This window comes from Otolemur garnettii, unplaced genomic scaffold (assembly GCF_000181295.1).
Source record: "Otolemur garnettii isolate 467f Iridium unplaced genomic scaffold, OtoGar3 scaffold00129, whole genome shotgun sequence".
Taxonomy (NCBI): domain Eukaryota; kingdom Metazoa; phylum Chordata; class Mammalia; order Primates; family Galagidae; genus Otolemur; species Otolemur garnettii.
Genome location: NW_003852524.1, coordinates 3,958,980 through 3,981,259, shown reverse-complemented (window position 1 = coordinate 3,981,259; position 22,280 = coordinate 3,958,980). Strand labels below are relative to the sequence as shown.

The following is a 22,280-nucleotide window of genomic DNA, read 5'->3' as shown; positions in this document are numbered from 1 at the left end:
AAAGTTTTTGTTATCATCTTTTTCATGTGTCACTACATTTTACACAAAGTTATTCCTCCTTTTCGTGGCCGGGAATCAAAACATGTATAATTGTGTCATAATAAGAGTTAAAAATTCATAAATTAATTTAGTATTTAATAGCAGCCTCTGAGAGCAAGCAACAAATACCATTAAATCTCAGATTCTTTTACTGCAAGTTATCTTTTATCTTTCAGCTGTCCATGATGAACAATTCTGCAAGAAAAGTGTAAGATTTTTAGGGTCTAGTCCTGTAGAACAAAAGGCAGGGATTTGGAAAAGACCCTTCATAACACTTTGGTTTTTGGTCTGCGTGTAAATTTGCAATTACACAGTTTATTACAGACCTAGAATTGGAAAGAAGGCCCGTAAGTTATTCTAGCAATCAGCAAAAATTTACCTAATTTAAACGTAATGTGTAATTATTTTTTCTCCTACTTACTGAAAACAATGGCAGATATGCTAAAGAGCAGGGCATATTCTTGAACTGTTAAGTGGTTTTTCGATTGCCACTATCTGGCCGGATCTTTGCGCCTGCAAGCAAGGCAAACACGACCTCTCCTTTTCCTTTTTCCCTTTGCAAAGTGAAACAGGCTAGACTCGTTCATGTGATGCCAGTGACGTCAGCCCCCTCCGGGTCGCGTGACCGACACCCAACCTTCCCACTACCCCGCCCCCACTGGCAGAGCGGGAAATCTCGCGAGAATCCGTCTTACTATCAGAATTTACAGAGCTTACCGAAGAGTTACTCCGAAGCGATGGGAAGGTGTGGCCGAGTGGCGGAGTTTTTGCTCTCATTCTGTTAATTCATAGCCAAAGTCAAAGCCATTGGGGATTGCCAGAGTCTAAGCCGCCCCGCTCAAAAAACAGCGGGAGAAGGGAGATGGACTGGGAGGTGACAATCAAATGAAGTGAAATGTGGCGCCCCGGCAGCCGTCGCCCCTTGCTAAAGCGGCTGCGGTGAAGGGTTGAACCCCCGCGCCAGATACCTGGGACCTGGCAGCGTGGCGAACACCAGTTCGGCTTTCCTGGGCCTCGACAGTAGCTGGAGGCTGTGGGAGGTTGGGACGCTAATCTGCAGCAGACAACTGCCCACATCCGGCCCCTGCACTGTCAACCTTGAGCGGCACGAGATGAAGTGGCTGCGCCCCTCGCTCTGCTCCACCGGGTAGCGTGGCCCCGGAGCCGGCCTAGAGAGGTCCCAGTGTCCCGTGCCCAAATAGGGGCGTGGACTGGCCCTAGCCCTGGCTCCCCTGGCCCTTGGCCGCAGCTCTGGGGCATCCACGAGTTGCCCCGCATTTTCCCGCTTTATCAGCCCCAGATTTGGGCAGGATCCTTTCTGCGGGTTTGATGTTTTCGCCTCATTCGCCTAAACTCTTTTCAAGCTTCTTTCCCACACATCATTCACCTTCCACCTGGTTTCTCCCTAGACGGGTGTGCTTATGTGTGAGACCAAAGGAGGGAGAGCGATCCGTGGAGGGACAGGGTTGGAGTCGCTAGAGGGAGGTGTGGGACCAGCGAGGAGGGGGCTGCGCGAGGGAGGGGGTGCTGGCGGCGGAGGGAGCGGCAGGAGGAGGCGCCGGGGGAGGAGACGGAGGGCCGGGGACGAAGAGGAGGTTTCGCCCGAGCCGAGCGCTCTTTCTGTCGCCGCGCCGTCTTGAAGCCGCGCGGGCTAGTGGGGAGTGCCAGGCCGCCGAAGTGCCTGGCCCTGCCAGCGCCGCCGCTGCCCACCGGAGGGAGGCCCGCCCCGGGCGCGCACGCCGGCCGGAGCCCCGGCGCGCCCCTTGCCCCTGCCTGCTGCCGCTGCCTGCTGACAGCTGCCGCTGGGCTCCAACCGTCCTGTCCGCTCCGGGCTCTGCGGCCTCGGCTCCTCTGCACGCTGCCGCTGTCCCCTCAGGCTCCCTCCCCTCTGCGTCCACCCCTCCTGCCCGAGTGCCGATCATTTCGCAATTGCTCGCTGCTCGCCCCGTGCCCGGCTGTTTTTCCGTTTCCCGGGTCCCTCTTCTTGAGTACTTTGCCCCCTACATTTGGGGAGAGGGGCTAGAAAAGGGGCGGGTGGCACGTCCTGAAGAGAAAGCGAGGCCCGCAGGAGGAGGAGGAGGAGGCTCGGCGGACTGTGGGGAGGAGACCCCACGCCACCCTTGCTGGTCATCTCCCCTCCCGCCCCGCCCCTGCGCACACTCCCTCGCGGGCGAGCTACTTTCGGACGAGGAAAGTGAGGGCGGCACTGGGTGACAGCGCCGCGGGGCCAGTCCCGGGGTTGGTCGCGCGTCTGCTAGCTTCTCGTCGGTCGCGCTCCCAGCCAGGGCACAGCCCGGACCGAGGATGGCTTCGACCACAACCTGCACCAGGTTCACGGACGAGTATCAGCTTTTCGAGGAGCTCGGAAAGTAAGCGCCTTTGCTCGGCATCTGCGCGTCCCCTTTTCCAGCAGAGGGCGGGTTAGGTTGCCCCTGACCCACCGGCCTCGGTCGTGGGGCGAGGGAGTTTGAAAGACCAGAGGGGAGCGAAGGGGCCCACGGTTTGTCAGCTCTGGGGAAGGTGCTGTGTTAGTAAGGGGAGGAAACAGAAAGGGAAGGACCCTTACCTCGACTGTGGCCCTTTCTGATAATCCCCCTTCTTTGGCTCCCCAACCCTCTGGCACCGAGAGACTTAGTAAATTTATGGTCTCTGCAGTTGTAGCTGTCATCCTGAGAAGTGTGCGTGCGTGAGCGCGTGTGGATGTGTGTTTGGCAAGGAAACTAGAACCCATGTAAAATGCAACATAGATCATGTTTTCTGTAAATAGAGATGCCTCCTGCTTAGCCGGCGTGTCGGCGGTATGACCCACGTACGGATGAGAACTCACTGCCTCAGACGGTGCCATATTTATTGATGCCGAAAGTTCAACTTGGCGCAGAGTCCATTTCGCATCTAGTAGTTGTTCTGTCCAGGAAAAGGGCCACCTAACAGAACCCGACCCCTGCCCCGTACGCACTATGATTCTTTGCACTAGATTACTCCCTCACCGTCATTCTTTCTGGGATTTACGCGTGCACCTTTGCGTTCTCAGAGGATTTATTTATATAGGCAGCGGAAAAAAGCTCTCGGGAGACTGGGAGAGCGCTTCCCAAGGGTAGCCTAGCGTTGTATAAAACCACCCCCTGCTCTCGGCTGGGCAGAACTACCTGGAGATGTTCAGGAAGGAGACAAGAGACCTACTGAGGACCTGTGCAGAGGGACCTGGGGGCCGAGCCATGAACGTGGATTTATGTAGCATCAATCCCAAAGCCAATTCTTCTATTGCTAGTTTGGGCTCTTACTTATGAAAGGGGTGCGCTTATGTGTATGTTGTGGGTTTATGCGGATGAATTACAGGACATGTACACATTTTTAAATGGAATGAAAATTATATATTTATATATTGTCTACGGTTAAAACATGGAGAATATGTCGGAAGATCAGCTTAATTCAAATCTCTCCCCTCCCCCAGCCCAAGCGGTACATAGAGAAATCACCATACCAGTATGTGTTGAAAACACACAAACGTGCTCAAGATTTATATTTTAATGAAAGTAATTGTCGTGTTTACTTACTTGGAGGCACATTAATTGTTTTTCCCTGCTGAAATAATGGGCAGCAGATTTTTTGCTGCTGCTCCTCAGCTCTGCTCTTTGCAGGATTTTTCTCAGCATTTGGTGCTGTGTGAGTGTGAATTGTAAAATGTTTTCAAATTTCTTAGGCAAACAAGAGCAGTCATAATTAGCAGTTCCTTTCATTTCGTTGATTAATCATGTGTGCTCCCAGTTAAATAAAATTTACTTTTATTCTTCAACATTAAAGAAGGCCTAGGTTCTCGGGAAGAGTCCTTCATTTTCTGGATGTTACTGTAGTACACTTGATAATTCGACAGTTCACTAAAATCACTTAAAATGCTCACATTTTGGAAATTGTTAGTGTAATACCAGATCTGATCGTATTGATGACTTGCTAATTATTGGTTTCCAGGGGGGCATTCTCAGTGGTGAGAAGATGTATGAAAATCTCTACGGGACAAGAATATGCTGCCAAAATTATCAACACCAAAAAGCTTTCGGCTAGGGGTGGGTATTTTTAACCACATATATGTTAATTTTGTATTTATCGTGTTGGTTCTGTTGTTGGTAAATATATCATGTAGTTATTCAATTTTAGACTTAGGTATCATATTACATATTAAGATTATTTCCTTCCTGAATGCTTCTTGGGCTGTCCAGTTTAGAAATACATGAGCAAATATAATTATTATTGAATAAATTGTTATTAAAATTCTATCTGCCCCATGAGCAGTAGCATAAATCACTGTATTTTAAAGCAAATAATCATCATTTAAGTGCATTTTGCTTTTAGCTCTGGTGTAAAATAACTTTTAGAAGTACATAGGCATGGAAAAATATAAGTCTCACAACTGTCATAATTCCCTTTTGCTTTTGAGAAGAAAATGGGTCACAGCTCAGTTGAATCATATGTTTCAATTGTAGTTACACTTGAACTTAATTCATCAAGGTATATTTAACAGTAATGGCTTTGAGAAGAAAAAACTTAGGATTGTTATATTCTAGGAAGTTAAGCTTGATTTTGATGTTTCTGTGTGTAGTTCAGACCTTTACTTGGTCTTCTGCATTAAGGCTTTACACAGATTCATGTAATGTTTTTTACACATGCAGTTATAGCCACAGAAATAATTCATACTCATAAAGTAGCTGTTGACATAAGCAAAAAACTTGGAGGGATCTCACTGCATTCTTTCTATTTTGTTGAATTCATGTAAAAGTACTTATACTGCTATGTGAGGCATTCCAATTATTGTGGACACGTGTCTAAGGTATTTCCATGGGAATTTATGGTTTGATGAAATAAAAATGAAATTAAAATGAACAAAATATCACAGTGTAAACCCATCTCAGTGACCTGGTTTATTTTAAGTAATGAGAAAAGAAATTCCATTTGGGTTAGTTTTCCTCGTTCAATATGTCTGTTTAGAAGTTCTTCCTGGCGTACTGGCATCATTGCTTTTTGGTCTCTGCTGTGATTGGTTTTCTATATTTATTGCAAATTCTGTTTTTAACCTACACTTTAGGTTTAGGTTGGCATTTCAGCTTATTCGTTTGAATGGCATTTTCTTGTAATTTCCTTCATCTGATTTTAATGTGATTCTAAGGAAGATCTATATGCTGAAATAACCAGCACCCTTGAATCATGGTATGAAAACTAATGAGAAACGTGTTATGCGAATCAAGCTCCCATGTTAGTCTCTACTCCACAGGAAGGTTTTGAGAATGAAAGGAGTTGTTAAAGTGTAAATGACATTTTACTCAATAAAAAAGAAAAGAAAGAAAAAGAGAAATGCAAATGTGTAGTCAGATTCTTTCAGTGCTTATATTGCTTCCTCCTGTGTGCTAGGTACTTTGGCAATGATGTGAGCCTGGCTTCTTTCGGGAATGTTACAACACCTATTTCACATCTTTCAGCGATTTGACATTTACACTCCAATCAGTCTAGTGGTTCAATTTTTTACTAACTTCCTCTGTTACAGTTATCCCTCTTCACTCATCCTAGTTCCTACTCCGTACACCAAGATGACAGATACACTCCCACCTGTTCAGATACATTTTACTCTTTTTGGCCTTCAGTCTGTGTTTAGGGTCAGTCTTCTCCAGTCTGATGGCCTTTTTTCCTCCCTGACCACTTCCCATTTCCCACTTTCTCAATGTTGACTGTGTTCACCTGTTCATACTCTATTTCAAAGAACCAGAGTTCTTTCTGCTGCCACACCAAGCCTTCTTTTCCCTTCTGGATTTATTGATTGTAATTACTCCACATTTGGGACAAGTAGTTAGGGTGAAGGGTTAGAAGACAGGCTTTTCCTTCCTTCCCTGCAATGTTTTTGCTGGTGTCTTTAGGATATTTGTACCTTCGAATGTGTAATGACATCTATACTCATGTCAAATTATAATTCTTGAAGAAAAAATACCATGCTTTCATTTTTTGATATGACATCCCACATATCGAAAAGGACACAGAAGAGGCTCAGCGCAAGGTGCTTTGTAAAGGAGTTAAGTACAGAATTTACTTTAAGAACAAGCAAATACTAAAAATAATCTGTTGTGTATTAAGAGCGTTTACTTTAAAATAAGAATTCTTTTAACAACACTTCTTTCTGAGAATCTAATGATCCAAATAAGTCATTTTTACAGCATAATTAAAAAATAATGAGTATATTCAAAGGAACTATAGAATGAAATGCAAAATAGCATGTTTATTTTTTACGAAGGTAATAATTTTTGAGAGTGGTGTACAGCAGTTTTGTGGAACATGTAATATTTTGTGCAAATTTTTGTTTGTATTATTGGAAATTCTATGCATAGGTAACTCTACGCCTTAAGCCTACTTGTTTTAAAGACCAGGCAGGTCCTTCAACTCAACTGATGTCTTTAAATATAACATTACAACTGGAAAAGAAAGGGCCATTGTTAATTAATCTAAGACCAGGAGGGAATTACCAAAAATTTGGCTACATTCCTGCATAAATTTGCACATCCAACTATACTGTCACCCAGGCATTTCTCTGTGCCTAGATTTTAAGGATTTCCAGCAGACAGTTTTAGTTGCTTGTCCTCTCAGCTGTTAGTCACATACACCATATTTGGGGAACTCAGAGTCAATTGAAGAATTTCTCACCTTTTGTGTTAGCCTGTGCGTGCACAGAAAGAACATTCATTTTATGGTACTCAGCAGGTAGATACGTACATTCATCATATATAATGTGGCTTCTGTGAAAATAAAAAACAGTATAGAAATATTCCAGACATTTGGTATTATAAACATATATGTAATTTACGTCTTCTATAAAGTTATTTTGTTACATAGGAATAGAGAGCATGCTTAATAAATGGTGAATCATGATAATAGAATGCTTGCCTCATGTTTTCATCTTGAGAGTTAGAAATGATCCCATTTGGATCCCAAACATTTTGTTAGGTTAGTCCTTAACAGATGTCAGTTTGCTCTGCTGTTTCAATATTCTGTCTATTTTGACATGTGTAGAACTGTAAGCAGCTTTGTCACAGTATATGAAGTCAGTGAAGAGCTGTGATCACAGCGTAGAATCCACAACTGATGGCTCTGAGAGCAGCTGTTTTAAGAAATAGTCCAAGTGATTTATCTTATATTTTGAAGCCTCCCAGAGGTAAAATATTCTCTGTGGTAATAATGGTTTCTTGACATTCATCTTCCAGTGTCTTCTCTTTTTTGTTCTTTCTTCTTCTCTTTGCTTTTCTTTTTTCCTTTTTTTTTTTTTTTTGAGACCAAGTCTCCCTCTGCCACCCTGAATAGTTTCCTTGTGTCATCATATCTCACAGCAGCCTCAAACTCCTGGGTTCAATTGATCCTTTTGCCTCAGCCTCTTGAATAGCTAGAACTACAGGCATCCACCACACCATCTGGCTAGTGGCTAGTTTTTCTATTTTTATTAGAGAGGAGTCTGGTTCTTGCTCAGGCTTGTCTTGAACTCCTGAGCTCAAGCAATCCACCTGCCTCCCAGAGTGCTAGGAATACAGGTGGGGTAACTGCACTGAGCCTCTTGTATATTTCTTGATCATTAGAAACTAGTTATTATAACACAGAATCTGGGACAAGTCACTGTTTTCATAAAATAGAATATATTACAATATAAACTTGAAAAAGGTATGTTGTTTACAACTATATTTTATCTCTTCTACATTGCCAAAGTTGAAAGGGGCTTCATTTTATATTTCTGTAAAACTTCAAATATAATGCAGTTAAATCATTTTGATATTCTTTGATTTTATTAGTTGTGTTCATTCCTGAATTCTTGATATTAGTAGAAAATGAATCACGACTTTATACAACTTGACCATATATACAAAATTAAGTCTCAGCCATGAAAAATCTAAGTGTTCTATAACTATCCCTAAGTAATCTTTTTCTTTTTAATGTCATAAAAGACATGTCAAAAACTAACTTTTATTACTTTTTTTTTTTGCATCCAGGTAGGCAAGACATTACTGTAATTGTTCAACTTCATAGTTATTTGTCCTGAATTGGAAATAGAATTGAAACCATATAGATGAAACAAATTGTTCTGAATATTGGTTTAACAATTTGAAAAATTTTAGACAAATGAATATATGAAAGTTTCTTGGCTAGAATCACGTTTTTAAGAAGGAATTGGTAAATCATTTTTAGTTTTGCACGTGGAATCTCCACAATCCTTCGTTTTGGGGGCATGGACAGGGCATGTGTCATCCTTGCTGTTTTGTGTCCTTTACTTACATTTAGTCATATTTACGTTCTTACTTAAGCCTTGATATTGGATGTTTATTTTCTTGTTTTGGTAAATGGGAATATTATTGGTATTTAAAACCAGTTAGGAGACAAAAATAATAAAAATGTATATCCACATTTCCGGAATAATAAAAACCTATTCTGTATTCTGGCCTCATTAAGACCAACCTAACAAAGAATGTGGTGATCAGATACCTCACTGTGATATGTAAAGTGAGTATCAGACTCCACTGGACCGTGTGAGATGAGGACCCAGAAACCTTTGAGTGTTTATACAATTAGATTAATACTTTCCATTTCTATTGAAATATTGGATAAAAATATAAAAATTAAAATTTCATAGTAAATTTCCCATTTATGGGACCTTTTAATGTCAATAATTATTAATTACTAGAAATCACATGTTTACTAGGTTTTACTTGGGGATTTAACTTGTTTTGTTAACTAGAATTTTAATTTTTTTTTTTTTTTTTGGAGACTGAGTCTCACTTTGTCACTGTCAATAGATTGCCACGGTGCTCACAGCAACCTCAAACTCTTGGACTCTAGAGATTCTCTTGCTTCAGCCACCATAGTAGCTGGGACTACAGGTGCCCACCACTATGGTTGGCTATTTTTAGAGATGAGGTCTCCCTCTGGCTCAGGCTGGTCTCCAGTCTGTGAGCTCAGGCAGTCCACCTGCCTTGGCTTCCTAGAGTGCTAGGATTACAGGCATGAGCCACTGCGCCTGGCCTAGAATTTTAATTTATTTTTAAAAGTCATTTTTAAAAATTGATATGGAGGCTTACTCACAGTGTGTCTAAGACTTAGGTGATATATATATATATATATATACACACACATATATATTTTAACACAAGTCTCTCTCCTTCTATTAGGGTATAGTGTGTATAGTATTCTTATAAATTATTGGCCATCAATTATTTAATTATTGTTTACATAGGAGGATGTGTTAAAGATTTTAAGTTATAATATTATTTAGTAAGCAGCGCTTTGATTCATTAAATGGAGTATTAGCAGTATTTTAACTTTAGAACATAGTATCTTTATAGTAGTAACTTATCTTTCAAGTCATTTCGTAGATTATTGAGCACATTTACCTGTGACTTTATATGTATTTATTTAATAAATATTGAATGATTACCATGGACAGAGTGTTGGGAAAAATAAAGTCTATCTATACAAAAGACAGTGTAGAAGATATTAATTGGTGTTCTAGGGCTAGCACGAATAAAGTACGTGGACCTTCAAAGGAGGAAAAGTTTATTTCTGCTTAGGGAGGAAGGTTTTCACTGGGTATGGGCTTAAGGAAATTTAGAAAGCCATAATTCAGGTGGGGGCTTAAGCACTCCCCTAACAAATTTGAGGAAGTTGTTCAGATGTCCAGGTAGTTTGTATATCTAATTATAATGAAAATATCATTTCTATTCCTATGATAAATTTGTCTAAATTATTAACAGTTAGTTTTAGAATAAAATTAATTTAAATGACATAAACATTCCTTAGATGACAGAATTTCTCTGAGACTAGGCAAGATAGATATAGCAATGCTTAAGGAGAAATCATAAACCTTTCATCTGTCATAATCTGTCTCTTACTCCAGGACTGGGAAACTGAGGAAAGAGGACAGCTTTGTTGTTTGTTTGCTTTGGTTTTTAAATCTCTTAACTATGGTTATTACTCTATGCAATCATAGAACAATGTCAACCTTAATATTTTTTAGTTACCTGAATCCCTTTCCTGGTTTTACAATCTCATTTTAACTCCCTAGAACTCTATTTATGAATATGAAAATCAATAATGCCATCTTTGTCAGTAATAAGAATTTAGAAAAATATAAGTAGTAACAGCCATTGTTTCAAGAGCACTTTTTCAGTGACAACAGGTGTTTATAAGACACTTTGTTTTATTTAATCCATGTGCAGCCTCCCAGATGAACAATATTATCTTTATTTTTGAGAAAAGGAAACTGAGGCTCTTGTTAACATTAATAAGTTGTAGAGTCAGAATTTAAACCTAGTTTTCTCTGGCTCTAAAGTCTGTCTCTCTCCAGCATCACATCCCATTAGTAGCTGTTAGAAAGAACTTACCTTAATCTTTCTCTGTTTACCTGTATGTGATTGACTAAGCTTAACTTCCTAGCCCTTCATAAAAGGCCTAAGCCTTATACATTTTACATTCCCATTGCAAAGTAGGGAATTGAGTATTTCTTTGGGGAAATATAGTTAGAGATCCAACTTATGAGAGAAGATAGTGTTTTAATTGTTGCAGTAACATAAAAGCAAATTGTACTTTCAGACAGCCCCTTTAATACAATTTTCTGGAAGGAAAACAATATAGTGAACAATTTTATTAAAAATGGTAGGAAATGGTTAAAGAAGAGATGTGTTTTAGTAAACTTATTTGTTAACTGGTTAAAACCTTCTTACTATACAGTAAGTTCCGTAGAGTACTTCTTCTAAAGGGCATACTTGTTACAAGAAAGAAAGACTCAGCCCTTTCACCAAAGCCCAGAGAAATGTACCCGGGAATCCGTTGACTGTTCTGATTTACCTTGCTTGCCCAGTGAAGAATGGAAGACGAATTTATGTTGCTTTAAAGTTTCTTCGTGAACAACACTGTTTTGTGTGTTGAATTCATATAAAAATGTGGAAATTTAAAAAAACATGAATTGTCAAGTTATATGTTGGTTGGAAAAATAAGGCACAGTAAGCATTATAAAGGTAATACACAGGTAATATATTGTGATATAATATTTATGTGCAGTTAATTATTTTACCAAAGGTTCCCTACTTGTCTTTAGTTAGAATGATTACATAGGGATTTTCAAATTTTTTATTAGATAAAATTTGATAGATGCAATTATCATATTTATTTCAGAAATAATAATCCCCCAATAAATCTCCACTTAGTAACTAGAACATTCCTTCTACTTTTAAAGCTACTTGCCTGTTCCTTGTTAATCTTCATTCCTTACATCTTTCCAAGAGTTGATCACTCTCCTCCCTGTTTTATGAGAAAAGCCTCTTTTTATTTCTCCATACCCTGGTGTTTTTTAATTGACGGGTGGATCTCAGTTGACTAGTCAATTATGGATGGAAAATCTATGCTGTCATTATCTAAGTCAACTATAGTTTATTTTGTGTGCTATGTGCATAACATGGAATAAAATATGTTACTTCTCATATATTAGTATTTAATTTTACTTTCTCCCTTAAGGTCCAGGAGAGGCTTAAATTATGTGGAATTTTTGAGTAACAGGAAGTTATTTAATGCTTATGTCTGTTTGAAGATATTTCAACAATTTTGATGTATGCACATTGAAATAAGACAAGATGACTTATGTAATTCTAACTTATTAAATGTAAATATAGTATGTGAAAATTTATTCGTTTTTTAATTTTGTCTTATAAAAAAGTGACAGATCGCTGAAATATGCCTCATTATGCCATTAGTCTTTAATTTAAATTTGATGTTTCAGTGGCACATAAACACCTTTGTGGTATGCAGAGGCAATATTCTGGATTCGAATTTCTGCTGAATTCATTATTAATATAGCCTCCCACTCTGCCCGTCTTCAGCGTTCTCACCCATTTCTTCCTCCTGGGCTTGGTGCCCTAATTGTCCTAGGCTTTCAAGCATGCTTGATAAGTTTTAGGGATAGAGAGGTGAAAGAGATTTTGTCCCCAAATATTACCTGGTCTACGAGTGTGGATAATGGCCTGGTAAATAGAGTAGTTGGTGAGAGCTGTAATAGACTTATGCACAGGGCTTTTGAGGGAGTGCAGCTATGGGCTCAGGGAGATTGGTATCAGGAAAGGTTTCCTGCAGAGATTTAAGTGTCCGGTTGTATTTTGAATAAGTTAAATGAGTCTGGTAGAGAAGGGGAAAATGGTCATCCAGAAAAAGTAAGCAGCTTGTTCAGAGGAAGGAAGTTCCAGCTCCACCCTCTAGTAGAATGAGGACACCTAGTATTGTCACAAAGTTCCCTCTCTGAAGGTCCACTTCAGGTGCTTTCTCCTCCATGAGCGGCTCTGATATTCTGATATCTGGTCCGGTCCCAGCCCTCCTTTCCTCCTCTAGCCAGAGTATTTTTTTTTCTTTATTTTTTGTCCTTTTTTTTTTTTTTTTTTTGAGACAGAGCCTCATGCTGTCGCCCTGGGTAGGGTGCTGTGACATCACAGCTCACAGCAACCTCCATCTCCTGGGCTCAAGTGATTCTCCTGCCTCCGTCTCCTAAGTAGCTGGGACTACAGGTGCCCACCACAATGCCCATTGTTTGGTTGTAGCCGTCATTGTTGTTTGGCAGGCCCGAGGTAGATTCAAACCCACCAGCCCAGGTGTATGTGGCTGGTGCCTTAGCTGCTTGAGCCACAGCCACCGTACCTATTCTTTGTCCTTTGAATAGATCTTTTATATTTTTTATATGGAGCTTGCCACATTTGTATTGCAGTTATATATGTTCCGCTTTCTGGTATCTTGTGGACATTGCTTAGCTTACTTTTCAATCTGTGCTTAGCACAGTAATTTCAATATTGCAGATACTTGTGAGCAGTTGTTAAATGATGGGACAGGTGAATGAATGACCATATGAAATTCTGTCTCTTAAAATCAGTGTATGCTTCTCCCTATGACTGGTAAATTAAATGAACATTCAGGCTTCAGGTTACATGGTATATACTAACTACATAATTAATTTCCAGTTCACAAATTATTTCATAATTTCCCTGATGAAAATTCTGCTTTATTGAAAAGAATGTTATATAGTCTAGTAATTTTTTGAGCAACCACTTGCAAATTTTTATTTCATTTCTCTGTGTTTGTTTTCTTACCACATTTTTTTTTTTTTTTTTTTTTTTGAGACACACAGTCTTACTTTGTCTCCCCAAGACGAGTACTCTGGCATCATAGCTCAGCAACCTCTAACTCTTGGGCTAAAGCGATTCTCTTTCTTCAGCCTTCTAAGTAGCTGGAATTATAGGTGCCAGCCACAACTCCCCGCTATTTTTTATTTTTAGAAATGAGGTCTCTTTCTTGCTCAGGCTGGTCTCTAACTCATGAGCTCAGGAGATCTGCCCACCTCCGCCTCCCAAAGTGCTGGAATTATAAGTGTGAGCCACTGCGCCTGGCCATAGCACATATTATAAAGTGCAAGTTTTATGTTTATTACGAGCAAGACAGTTGGAAGTGCTGTTATACTAAAGAATGAATATAAGGCAAACACTTTCTAACCCTCAGTAGTGATTTACTATGTATATAGTTTCCTGGAAGCATGTTATTGAGAGGTAGCATTTTCATGGTCTGTCTATCAGCACTACTTGAATAATGCCAGACTCACGTCATCATTACAATATTTAAAAATTTTGATCCATCCTACAGAGGTAGCTGATTGCCTACTTTTTCATTTCTCTTTTGATGAAGTTGATTTTTAAAGCATTTTAGTGATGTTTAATGGAGTTTTGGATATACAAATTATGGATGTAATTTGGTTTGAGATTATTTGATATTTTATTTTGTTATGTTTTATTTACTTATTTATTTGAGAAAGAGTCTTACTTTGTCACCCTGAGTAGACTGCCCTGGCATCACAGCTCACAGCAACCTCATACTCTTGGGCTCAAGCGATTCTCTTGCCTCAGCCTCCCAAGTAGCTGGGACTACAGGTGCCCACCACAACACCCAGCTATTTTTAGAGATGGGGTCTTGCTCTAGTTCAGGATGGTCTTGAACCTGTGAGCTCAGGCAATCCACCCACCTCGGCCTCCCAAAGTGCTGGGAATACAGGCGTGAGCCACCACACCAGTCATTATTTGATATTTTAGAAAAGGCAGTTAGTGGCCAGCTGTTACATCTGTTGTGTTAGTCAATTCAAAAGTTTGGTAAAAGGAAAATATATTTATTTCAATATCAGAAGGCTCTTAGAACAGAACGCATGTTGAAAAGCACTTATTCGTGTCCCCTTCTCAAGGGCACTTTTCTTGTGTGCTATGTTGCAGGACATGGAACTGGGGATTTCATTATTCTGTAGCTTTATGGTGCTTATAGTACATAGTAAATTAGAGATATATTTCTAATATATATTCTAATACATGTATTTGACATATTAGAAAATATTCTTCTCATAAAAGCCTCCTAATCATATTTTTAAACTGTGACTTTAAAGCTTTAGTAATAGTGGCAAAAGTGATTTGGGAAATTAGTGCAGTTATATATTTTGACCATTTTGTAGAAACTTTATCCATGATAAATCTTTTATTACTTTAATAAAGTGAATTTCATATGTTTTTATATTGAATACAACAATATGTGTTGTATAGAGGGAATTATAAACTCTGGCCGTAGATCTTAATTATTTATTCCATTTAAAATATATCTTTATTATATAAATATATTGTCAATAATTATATCAAAATAATACATTCTGATTATAGAATTTTGAATATGAAGCCCATATTCATCGTTTTTTTCCCCCATATAAGAACTATTAACATTGTGTCGTATTTCTTTCTTTTTCTAAATTTGTCGGAATATTGGATTAAAATATATAATTTTGTGTCTTGCCTTTTTACTTATTATAAGATTTCCCTATGTTTTTATACATCTTTTGAATTCTTAATAGCTGAGTTCACTGAGTGAGGACACAAATTAGTCATTTTAGTTTTGCTAATGTTTCTTTTGTTTTAATTTTTGCTTCTTGATATGGCTGACATACTATAAGCTTTGTTTGGCAAAACATTTTATATGTAAACATTTCTTTTCTTAGGAAATATTAAAAGAGGAGAACCACTGGGTTAGAGGAGTGAATATTCTGAAAATTCTTGTTGCTAGATTGTTTCCTGCAAGGTTTACAATTTCTGCCAATGACATTTATGCTAGTGAAATTCGACGTTGAGGAACATGATTCTAAATTTCTATTTCAATTTAACAAAAAAATGCTTACAATGCTAGGAGCTGGATTAAAAAAAGAAAGTACAAAGACAAGGTCCTTTCTCTCAAGGTGACCAGATACAGAGTCATGTAAATTACCATACAGGTTGATAAGTCTTATAATTAGAATGTTTACTGGGTTCTGAGCTATGGAGAGATAACTGTAGGGTTGATCAGAGACCCTTATCCTCTAGTCCTTTATTTTCCTTAGAGGACCTTCCTTAGAGGAGCTGATGTCTGAGCTGGGTTTCTAAAAGAACTAGTTTTGACACAAAAGAATACAATAAGATTTTATGAAAAAAATGTTCATTAGAAACAAGACAGTTGGAAGTGCTGTTATACTAAAGAATGAACTTGAGGCAAACACTTTCTAACCTTGATATTGACTTAATATGTCTAGTTTCATGAAAGCACACAAAAATTGGCAAAGACAGTTGGGAAGTTTTTCTTCCACTGAATTGTTTAGTGTGGCAAGATCTGCTGGATGGTATTAAATAAGGTAGATTGTGGGATTTTACAGCACTGAATTCTTAGAAATGAACAGCTGACAAGAGAGAAATAATTTACTTCTTATCAACCTTGCATTGTTTTATTGGGCCTTGGGGCAATAAAAAAAACAAGAGTGACTAAGTGAAAATAAAGGACTGGAGGATAATTACAGATTTTTTAGTCAACCAGTGTGTTAAAAATGCTCTAGAGATTTCTGTTTGTATTTTATAAACAAGAAAAGCTAGTTCCTGCAGTTGCAATATTAGATTAATGACTGTTGAAAAGTTGAAAAAAAAGTTTGTAGCTTTCTGTTCAAAACCTAAAGTAAGACATCTATAAAAGTGGTATTTCTATTATTTACTGTCTGAATGCTCAGTGTCTAAAATAGTGCCTGGCACCCACCACAGATGATTATTGAATAAGTGAAGGAATAAATGACTCTCAAGTTATTTCATCTTATGATTAGGGTTAGGGTTAGGGTACCTACACATTTAGGTACCCAGAATTTGTTTTTGTTTTTGTTTTTTTTGGCCAGGGCCAGGTTTGAACCCTCCACCTCTGGTATGTGGGGCTGGCGCCCTACTCCTTTGAGACACAGGTGCCACCCTGTACCCAGAACTTTTATCAGTGAGATTTACATACACTACACTCAACAATTGCCTTTTTATTTTATTAAAGAAAAGCTCAAAAATATACTGTGAGATTAATTCTATGATACAGTTCACAATTTAGCACAAGATGGTTGTTGGAAATAGTCACTTCTTTGTTCTCATGACTTAAGTAAGAGAAAAATCTTCTATTCGCTTAGAAGACAACTTTAAATATTTAGCCTCTTTAGCTAGGCTTGGCCATGCATTTATTCGCCCTGTTTTCAAAAGTTTTTAGCAATAATAAAAAAAATTAATATGTAAGATCTCCCCTGGTTTAGTAATATTACAGACTGCATAACTTGTGGCTCAAAGGCAAAAAGTCATTGCTACACTTAATATATTCATATATATTATTAGTAGGACAATTTTTTTTTTTTAGTTGAAGTGGGAGCTTTAAAAGTAGAGCTGAAAGTCTTCTGTTGTCTCCAAAAATAGTGACTCAAGGTTGGAATAGTCATTAGAAAATCAGGTTGGGAAAAATCCTAATTCCAGACTATAAACAGAATGTGAGGGTCAAAGTTTGCTCCTACTTGCTAAATGTAGATCTCCTGATTGCAGACCATATTCACTCTAATAGAATTACAGGAAAACAACCTGTGTGAGACAACTATTTGGCTCCTATAAATAGGATTAAGACTTACTTTTGTTTAATTTTGGGGTTGACTTTGGCCCTCCATTCCCTATACATCTGTATGATCAGGAAAAGGGAAAACAAACAAAATTTGTTAATCTTATTTAAGTCTATTTGAAAGAAAAAAAAGAAATAATATCTTCTGTTGACAGAGAACCAAGTACTGGATTGCTTATAGCACTAACTACATCCTCCAGTTTGTACTGATAATCACAATGTGTACAGTCTGCCAGGACAGACATGAGGAAGAGAGGACTCTGAGGCATGAATAGGGTTGGCTACGTGGTCACAGAGATAATTTTAAATCAGATAGTTTTAGATCTTTTAAAATAATCATCATTTAAAAATGATGATTTTTTAAAAAATGGAGTTATGTCCTCACTTTTTACAAATGTAAAAGAAATTGTTTTAGGTAGGAGGCTTTAGGTTATATGTTTGGAAATAATCTGAACCAAATAACTTCAGATTTTGAAACACAAATATTAGAAATATATAGTGAACCACACTGGTCAGTTTTAAAAATAGCACCTAGCTGTGGAAAGACAATTTCTCCTTCATGTTCACATCAGTGTACATGTCACTGATTTATTCAGACCTGCAACAAGTTTAAGGGGAAAAGGGAAGGACGAGTGAGAAACGAGTCTTGGCAAGATCTTTGTAGCTTGCACTAACGCGTGTTTAGTATCTTTCATTCAAAGATCTTAAGACGTTCACTCTTTGGGTCTCACAGTACTTCTGCACTGTGGGCAAGGGACATTCGGGGACTCCTGTGCCCAGAAAGTCTTGCCATCCCCAGTGGCATGTCGCAGCTGTTTCATGGTGTACATCATATTCCTTCTCGGGCCAGGGAATGAAGAGGCAGCATTACTCAACTGAAATAGCAGAGGCATTAGGGGAATAGGAGTGAATTACCTGAATAGGAATTTGGCTAGGTCTCTGGGTCAGTAACCCGACTCCTATAAAAAATGTTCTGTCTTTAAAACATTTTTATGTCCTGCCTTATCCCCAAGGAAGGAAACTCTGCCTCACTTTTCATCTACAGGACTATGTACCTTCGGAAGCTTCACATTTAACAGGGAGGAATATCTACTACTGATGAGGAAAGAAAGGAAGATTAGCATTTTATTTTACAGATAAAAAGAGAACCCATGTATTAATCAAAAGTAAGCTGTGGGGGCGTGATGGTAATAACATCTGATCAGCTCCCACAAAAAAACTGGCTGGAAGAATGGGAGACAGCACATAACCACGGAGGAGATAAAGTGGGGCACCGGAGCCAAGTCATGGGGAGGGCCGTGTACGGAGCAATGACTTTCAGTTCAGGAAGCAGGAAAAATGACACTGAGGAAGAGGAAATTGTGGTGGATCGAGGAGCTACAGGAGGACAAAGACAGGAGCGTAAATGCAGAAACTCACATAGTGTTCGGGAAAGAACCAGAAAACAGCCATCTGGGCACGGGTTACAATCTGTGTGAGAAATAGGGGGAGAAAAAGCTTAAAAACTTGTAGAGATCTGTTACCGAGTTGTCAGTGCTGTGTTCAATATATTGGAGACGCGTTAAAGAGGGTCTCTAGGACACTACTTGGCAGCAGTGACTCAATAGGAGAGATTGGCATCCATGTGAGAGCTACAGACATTCTGAAACCTGAGGATGATGAGGGTTGAGGGTTGAGGAGGACACAGGAGGACTGAAGTCAAGGTTGAGTCATGGGCAGAACTGTAGTCTTCATGTAACAAATTGAGAAGGGGGAGTCAAGACTGATTCTGATGACAGAGGTGAATTGACATGTGTTTGAGGTAGAAGCAGTATACCTCATTTAATCTGAATATGCTCAGATTAAAATTTCTAAAAGACCATTGAACATTGGGTGTGTTATTCCTGTCTGAAGCAAGCATTTGTGATTAATTTGCACAGAGATGCTAATAAAAGCTGTGCTAGTGGGTAGGGTCACAAAGGAGAGAATTTAGAAAGGAAGGAAAAGAGGGCCTGGGGGAATGCTGTATTTTCATGGATGAAATTAAAAAGTAGGGCTAGTTTAAGGGCCATGGAAGGATATCTCAGAAACGGAGGAAGGAAACTAGAGTAATGCAGTGCTTTGAACTCTGAGGGAGGAAATTGTAAAGGAAGAAATGACCGGCAATGTTCAGTGTTGTAGACAGAGAACTAAAAAGACATGAAAACTGAGAAATGACCTTGTTTTCCATAGAGCAGAGTTTAGTGTTCAGGACAAGGTCATGAGAGTTTTCACACTCCCAGAACCTAGCATGCTGCATGAAATATGATAGGTGTTTGATAAGTGTTTTGCGAATGGACAGATGATAAATATTTCTTGAGATTAAGGGATGAATGGAGATAACATGTAAAAACTATCTTTTTTTAAATAGGAAAGAAAAAGAGAGAGAGTTGGGGAGTAATTTCAGGGATTAGTTAGGTCAAGGGAATTACTTTGGGGGATAAATAAACCTGAAGTTTATTTGGAGAAAGAGGGTAGAGAATAAATAAGGAAGAGAAAGACTGATAATGCAAGGAAAGAGGGTAAAATTCATTGGGCCGAGTCCCGCAGGTTGCTGAGCCTGAGTTTGGGGAAAAGACATTCCTTTCCCTCAGGGAGCAGCAGACCTGTCAGAAGTCAGCCCAGGTCCTGAAAGGCTTGGGTGTGGAGGAAAGGAGAAGAGGACAGTTCCAGCTCAGCCAAGAGTAAGAGAAGCAGGAATGGGGTTGAGAGTTTGGAAAGAAAAAGTCTGGGATGCTGTGTGGGGGTTGTTGAAATGGGGCCGCCAAAAACACTGTGTAGCAGTAGTGACCTGACGCATTACCAGGTACAGTTACTACGGCCTTGACTTTAGCACCAAAGTGTCCAGGGAAGGGTCGCAGACCTCGGGCCTGGCAAGGCACGACTACAGGGATTTTATCATGTTTTAAAAATTTGAGGAAAAGCATTTTTTTTTTACTTTAATTGTTCTTAATTCACACAGCTGGTAAGTAATAATTGGACAACTAGAATTTCAACCGAAGCTGAGTAATAGCAAACGCCCTTCCTGTTGTCACCCTGTGATGTTCCTTCTAGGTGGCAACTAGCAGGAGAAATGAGACCTGGAGAAAGTTAGCGGAAAACTGAGAGGAAAATTGTGTTCTCCAGCAATGGCTGTCAGAATGCTACCATCCTGGAATGTTTGGGAGCACATCTCTTTCTCTACCTGAAAGCAAAGCCTGGGAAATCTTCAATTCAAACTTAGAATTAGCTATTTCCCTTATATTCTGTTCAATTTCATTCGATTTCTCTGCATAAACAAAAGACTCTGCAGGCAGCTTTGAGGGTTCAAAGTTGTATGTAGTCTTATCAGTAGGAAAGCAGGGTTTACGGAGAAAAATCATTGCAGGTCCGGAATAGGTGGTAATAAATACTTTAAAGATGTAAGCTGGTTTATCCTGGATGTTCTGTGACCAAAGTTTAAAAAGGTTCATCATGAAGAGTCCTCATTGCTTGTGCCTTGATTACTTTCCCATCTACATGTCTCTGGTTCAGTAACTCTGATGATAAGGACTTTGGGTCTGGTAAATCTTAATAATTGAAAAACAATCTGTCTTTTTTTTAAATTTGTTTTTCCAAGTTTATTACAAAGCTGACTTTGCCCCTGAGAAAGCATTAAACTCAAAGATTGTTGTTGAGGGAGGTGTAATTAGAATGTGTTTGTTTTCTTTTTGTGTAAAATGTTTTGTGACCTCCTTGTTCTTTATTCTGTTCTTCCCCACTTTGCTGTACTACTGATGTTTAATATCTAATTATTCCTATTTTTTACTTTCTCACAAACAAAACAGTGCCTGGAGTTCAGACTTCAACATTCTTGAATAGAAGACAATTTCCTTATACCTTTCCCAGTGATCTTTTATCTCATAAGCAGAAGTTTGATATCTTTTATGTGGAAGTTTTTTATAGCCATTGGGCTTTGTTTCTCCAGTTCCCAAGTGATCTCATGCCTTATCTTACCCTCGTTCTCTCAGTTCATTATTCATTCCTACACTCATTTATTAACAAGTATTTATTGATCAGCTGCGATGTACAGACGTGATTCTTTATTAATGGGAATATAGTGGTAAACCAAATTGGGATGGGAGAATTGGAAAGAGTCGTTTGGAAAGATAAATTCTATGCCGTGCTATGAAGAAAATAGGGTGGGGCTATAAATTAGATGGTGACCTCAGTGGAGTTGCTTTAGATAGATGTTTCTGAGATGCAGCATTTGTGCTGAGGCATTAATGATAAGGAGAAGCAAAGCATGAGAAAAAATTTGGGAAGGACATTCCAGGCCAAAAGATGAAGATGACAATGAGCTTGCACGAGGGTAGAAAGGAAGTCACATAGCTGGACTGCGATTAGGAAGGAAGCGAGAGGTGCATCGCCCTGTGAGACGTAGGCAGGGGACACAGTGAGTGAAGCCTTGCAGCCAGTGGCAGGGAATTTGGATCTTACTTGAAATGCATTGATGAGCCTTGTTGAGGATGTGAAGCAGGGAAGAAATATGATCAGATATTATTTTTGAAAAGATCTTTCTGGCTGCTACATGGAGAATAAATTATAAGGAAATGTGGGCAAAAACAAAACTACTGTAGTCCCCCCTTATCTATCCTTAACTATGGGGGGTACATTCCAAGATCCCCAGTGGATGCCTGAAACCTCCGGTATTATGGAGCCCTATGTGTATATGGACTATGTTTTTCCTATGTATACATCCCTGTGATGAGGTTTAATTTATAAATTAGGCACAAGGAAAGATTAACAACAACTAATAATAAACTAGAACAATTTTAACAGTATGCCTAATTAAAATTACACTGTGAATTGTAACTCTTACAGTTTGGAGGGTGGTAGCAAAACTAGCACACACCGTTTTCTCCTCCTTCCTGATTTCAGAGTAGATGATTTGTTCTTACCATAGAGATTAGCATATGATGTTTTTTCTTCCCTTATTAAGCCGAGAAGTGTCGTCTTTCCCTGAAAGGGAAGCACTCTATGATTTCTTTGGCCCTTCTGGATTGCCAGAATCACTCCTCTTTGCTGCTTTGGGGCCACTATTAAGTAAAATAAGGATTACTTGAACACAAACACTCCAGTACCTCAGTGGTAGATCTTATAACCAAGACGGTGCTACATGACTGGCTGGCCAGCAGGGGTGGAGTGGACATGCAGGCTAAACAGAGGGAGGATTCACATCCAGGCCAGGATGAAGCTGGACGGTG

The 22,280-nt window shown here is 39.1% G+C and overlaps 1 protein-coding gene across 3 annotated transcripts in view; it reads left to right on the top strand.

The window, feature by feature from the left end:
* Positions 1–1,472: 1,472 nt before the first annotated feature.
* The window catches only part of CAMK2D (calcium/calmodulin dependent protein kinase II delta), a 304,759-nt gene continuing 283,951 nt past the window's right edge, over positions 1,473–22,280 (top strand). For all 3 annotated transcript variants that reach the window (XM_003798167.3, XM_023518197.1, XM_023518196.1), the window contains exons 1-2: positions 1,473–2,408; positions 4,006–4,100. In XM_003798167.3, coding sequence (XP_003798215.1) covers positions 2,344–2,408; positions 4,006–4,100 — 160 coding nt within the window. In that variant the 5' untranslated portion in view covers positions 1,473–2,343. The remainder of the gene's footprint in view (positions 2,409–4,005; positions 4,101–22,280) is intronic.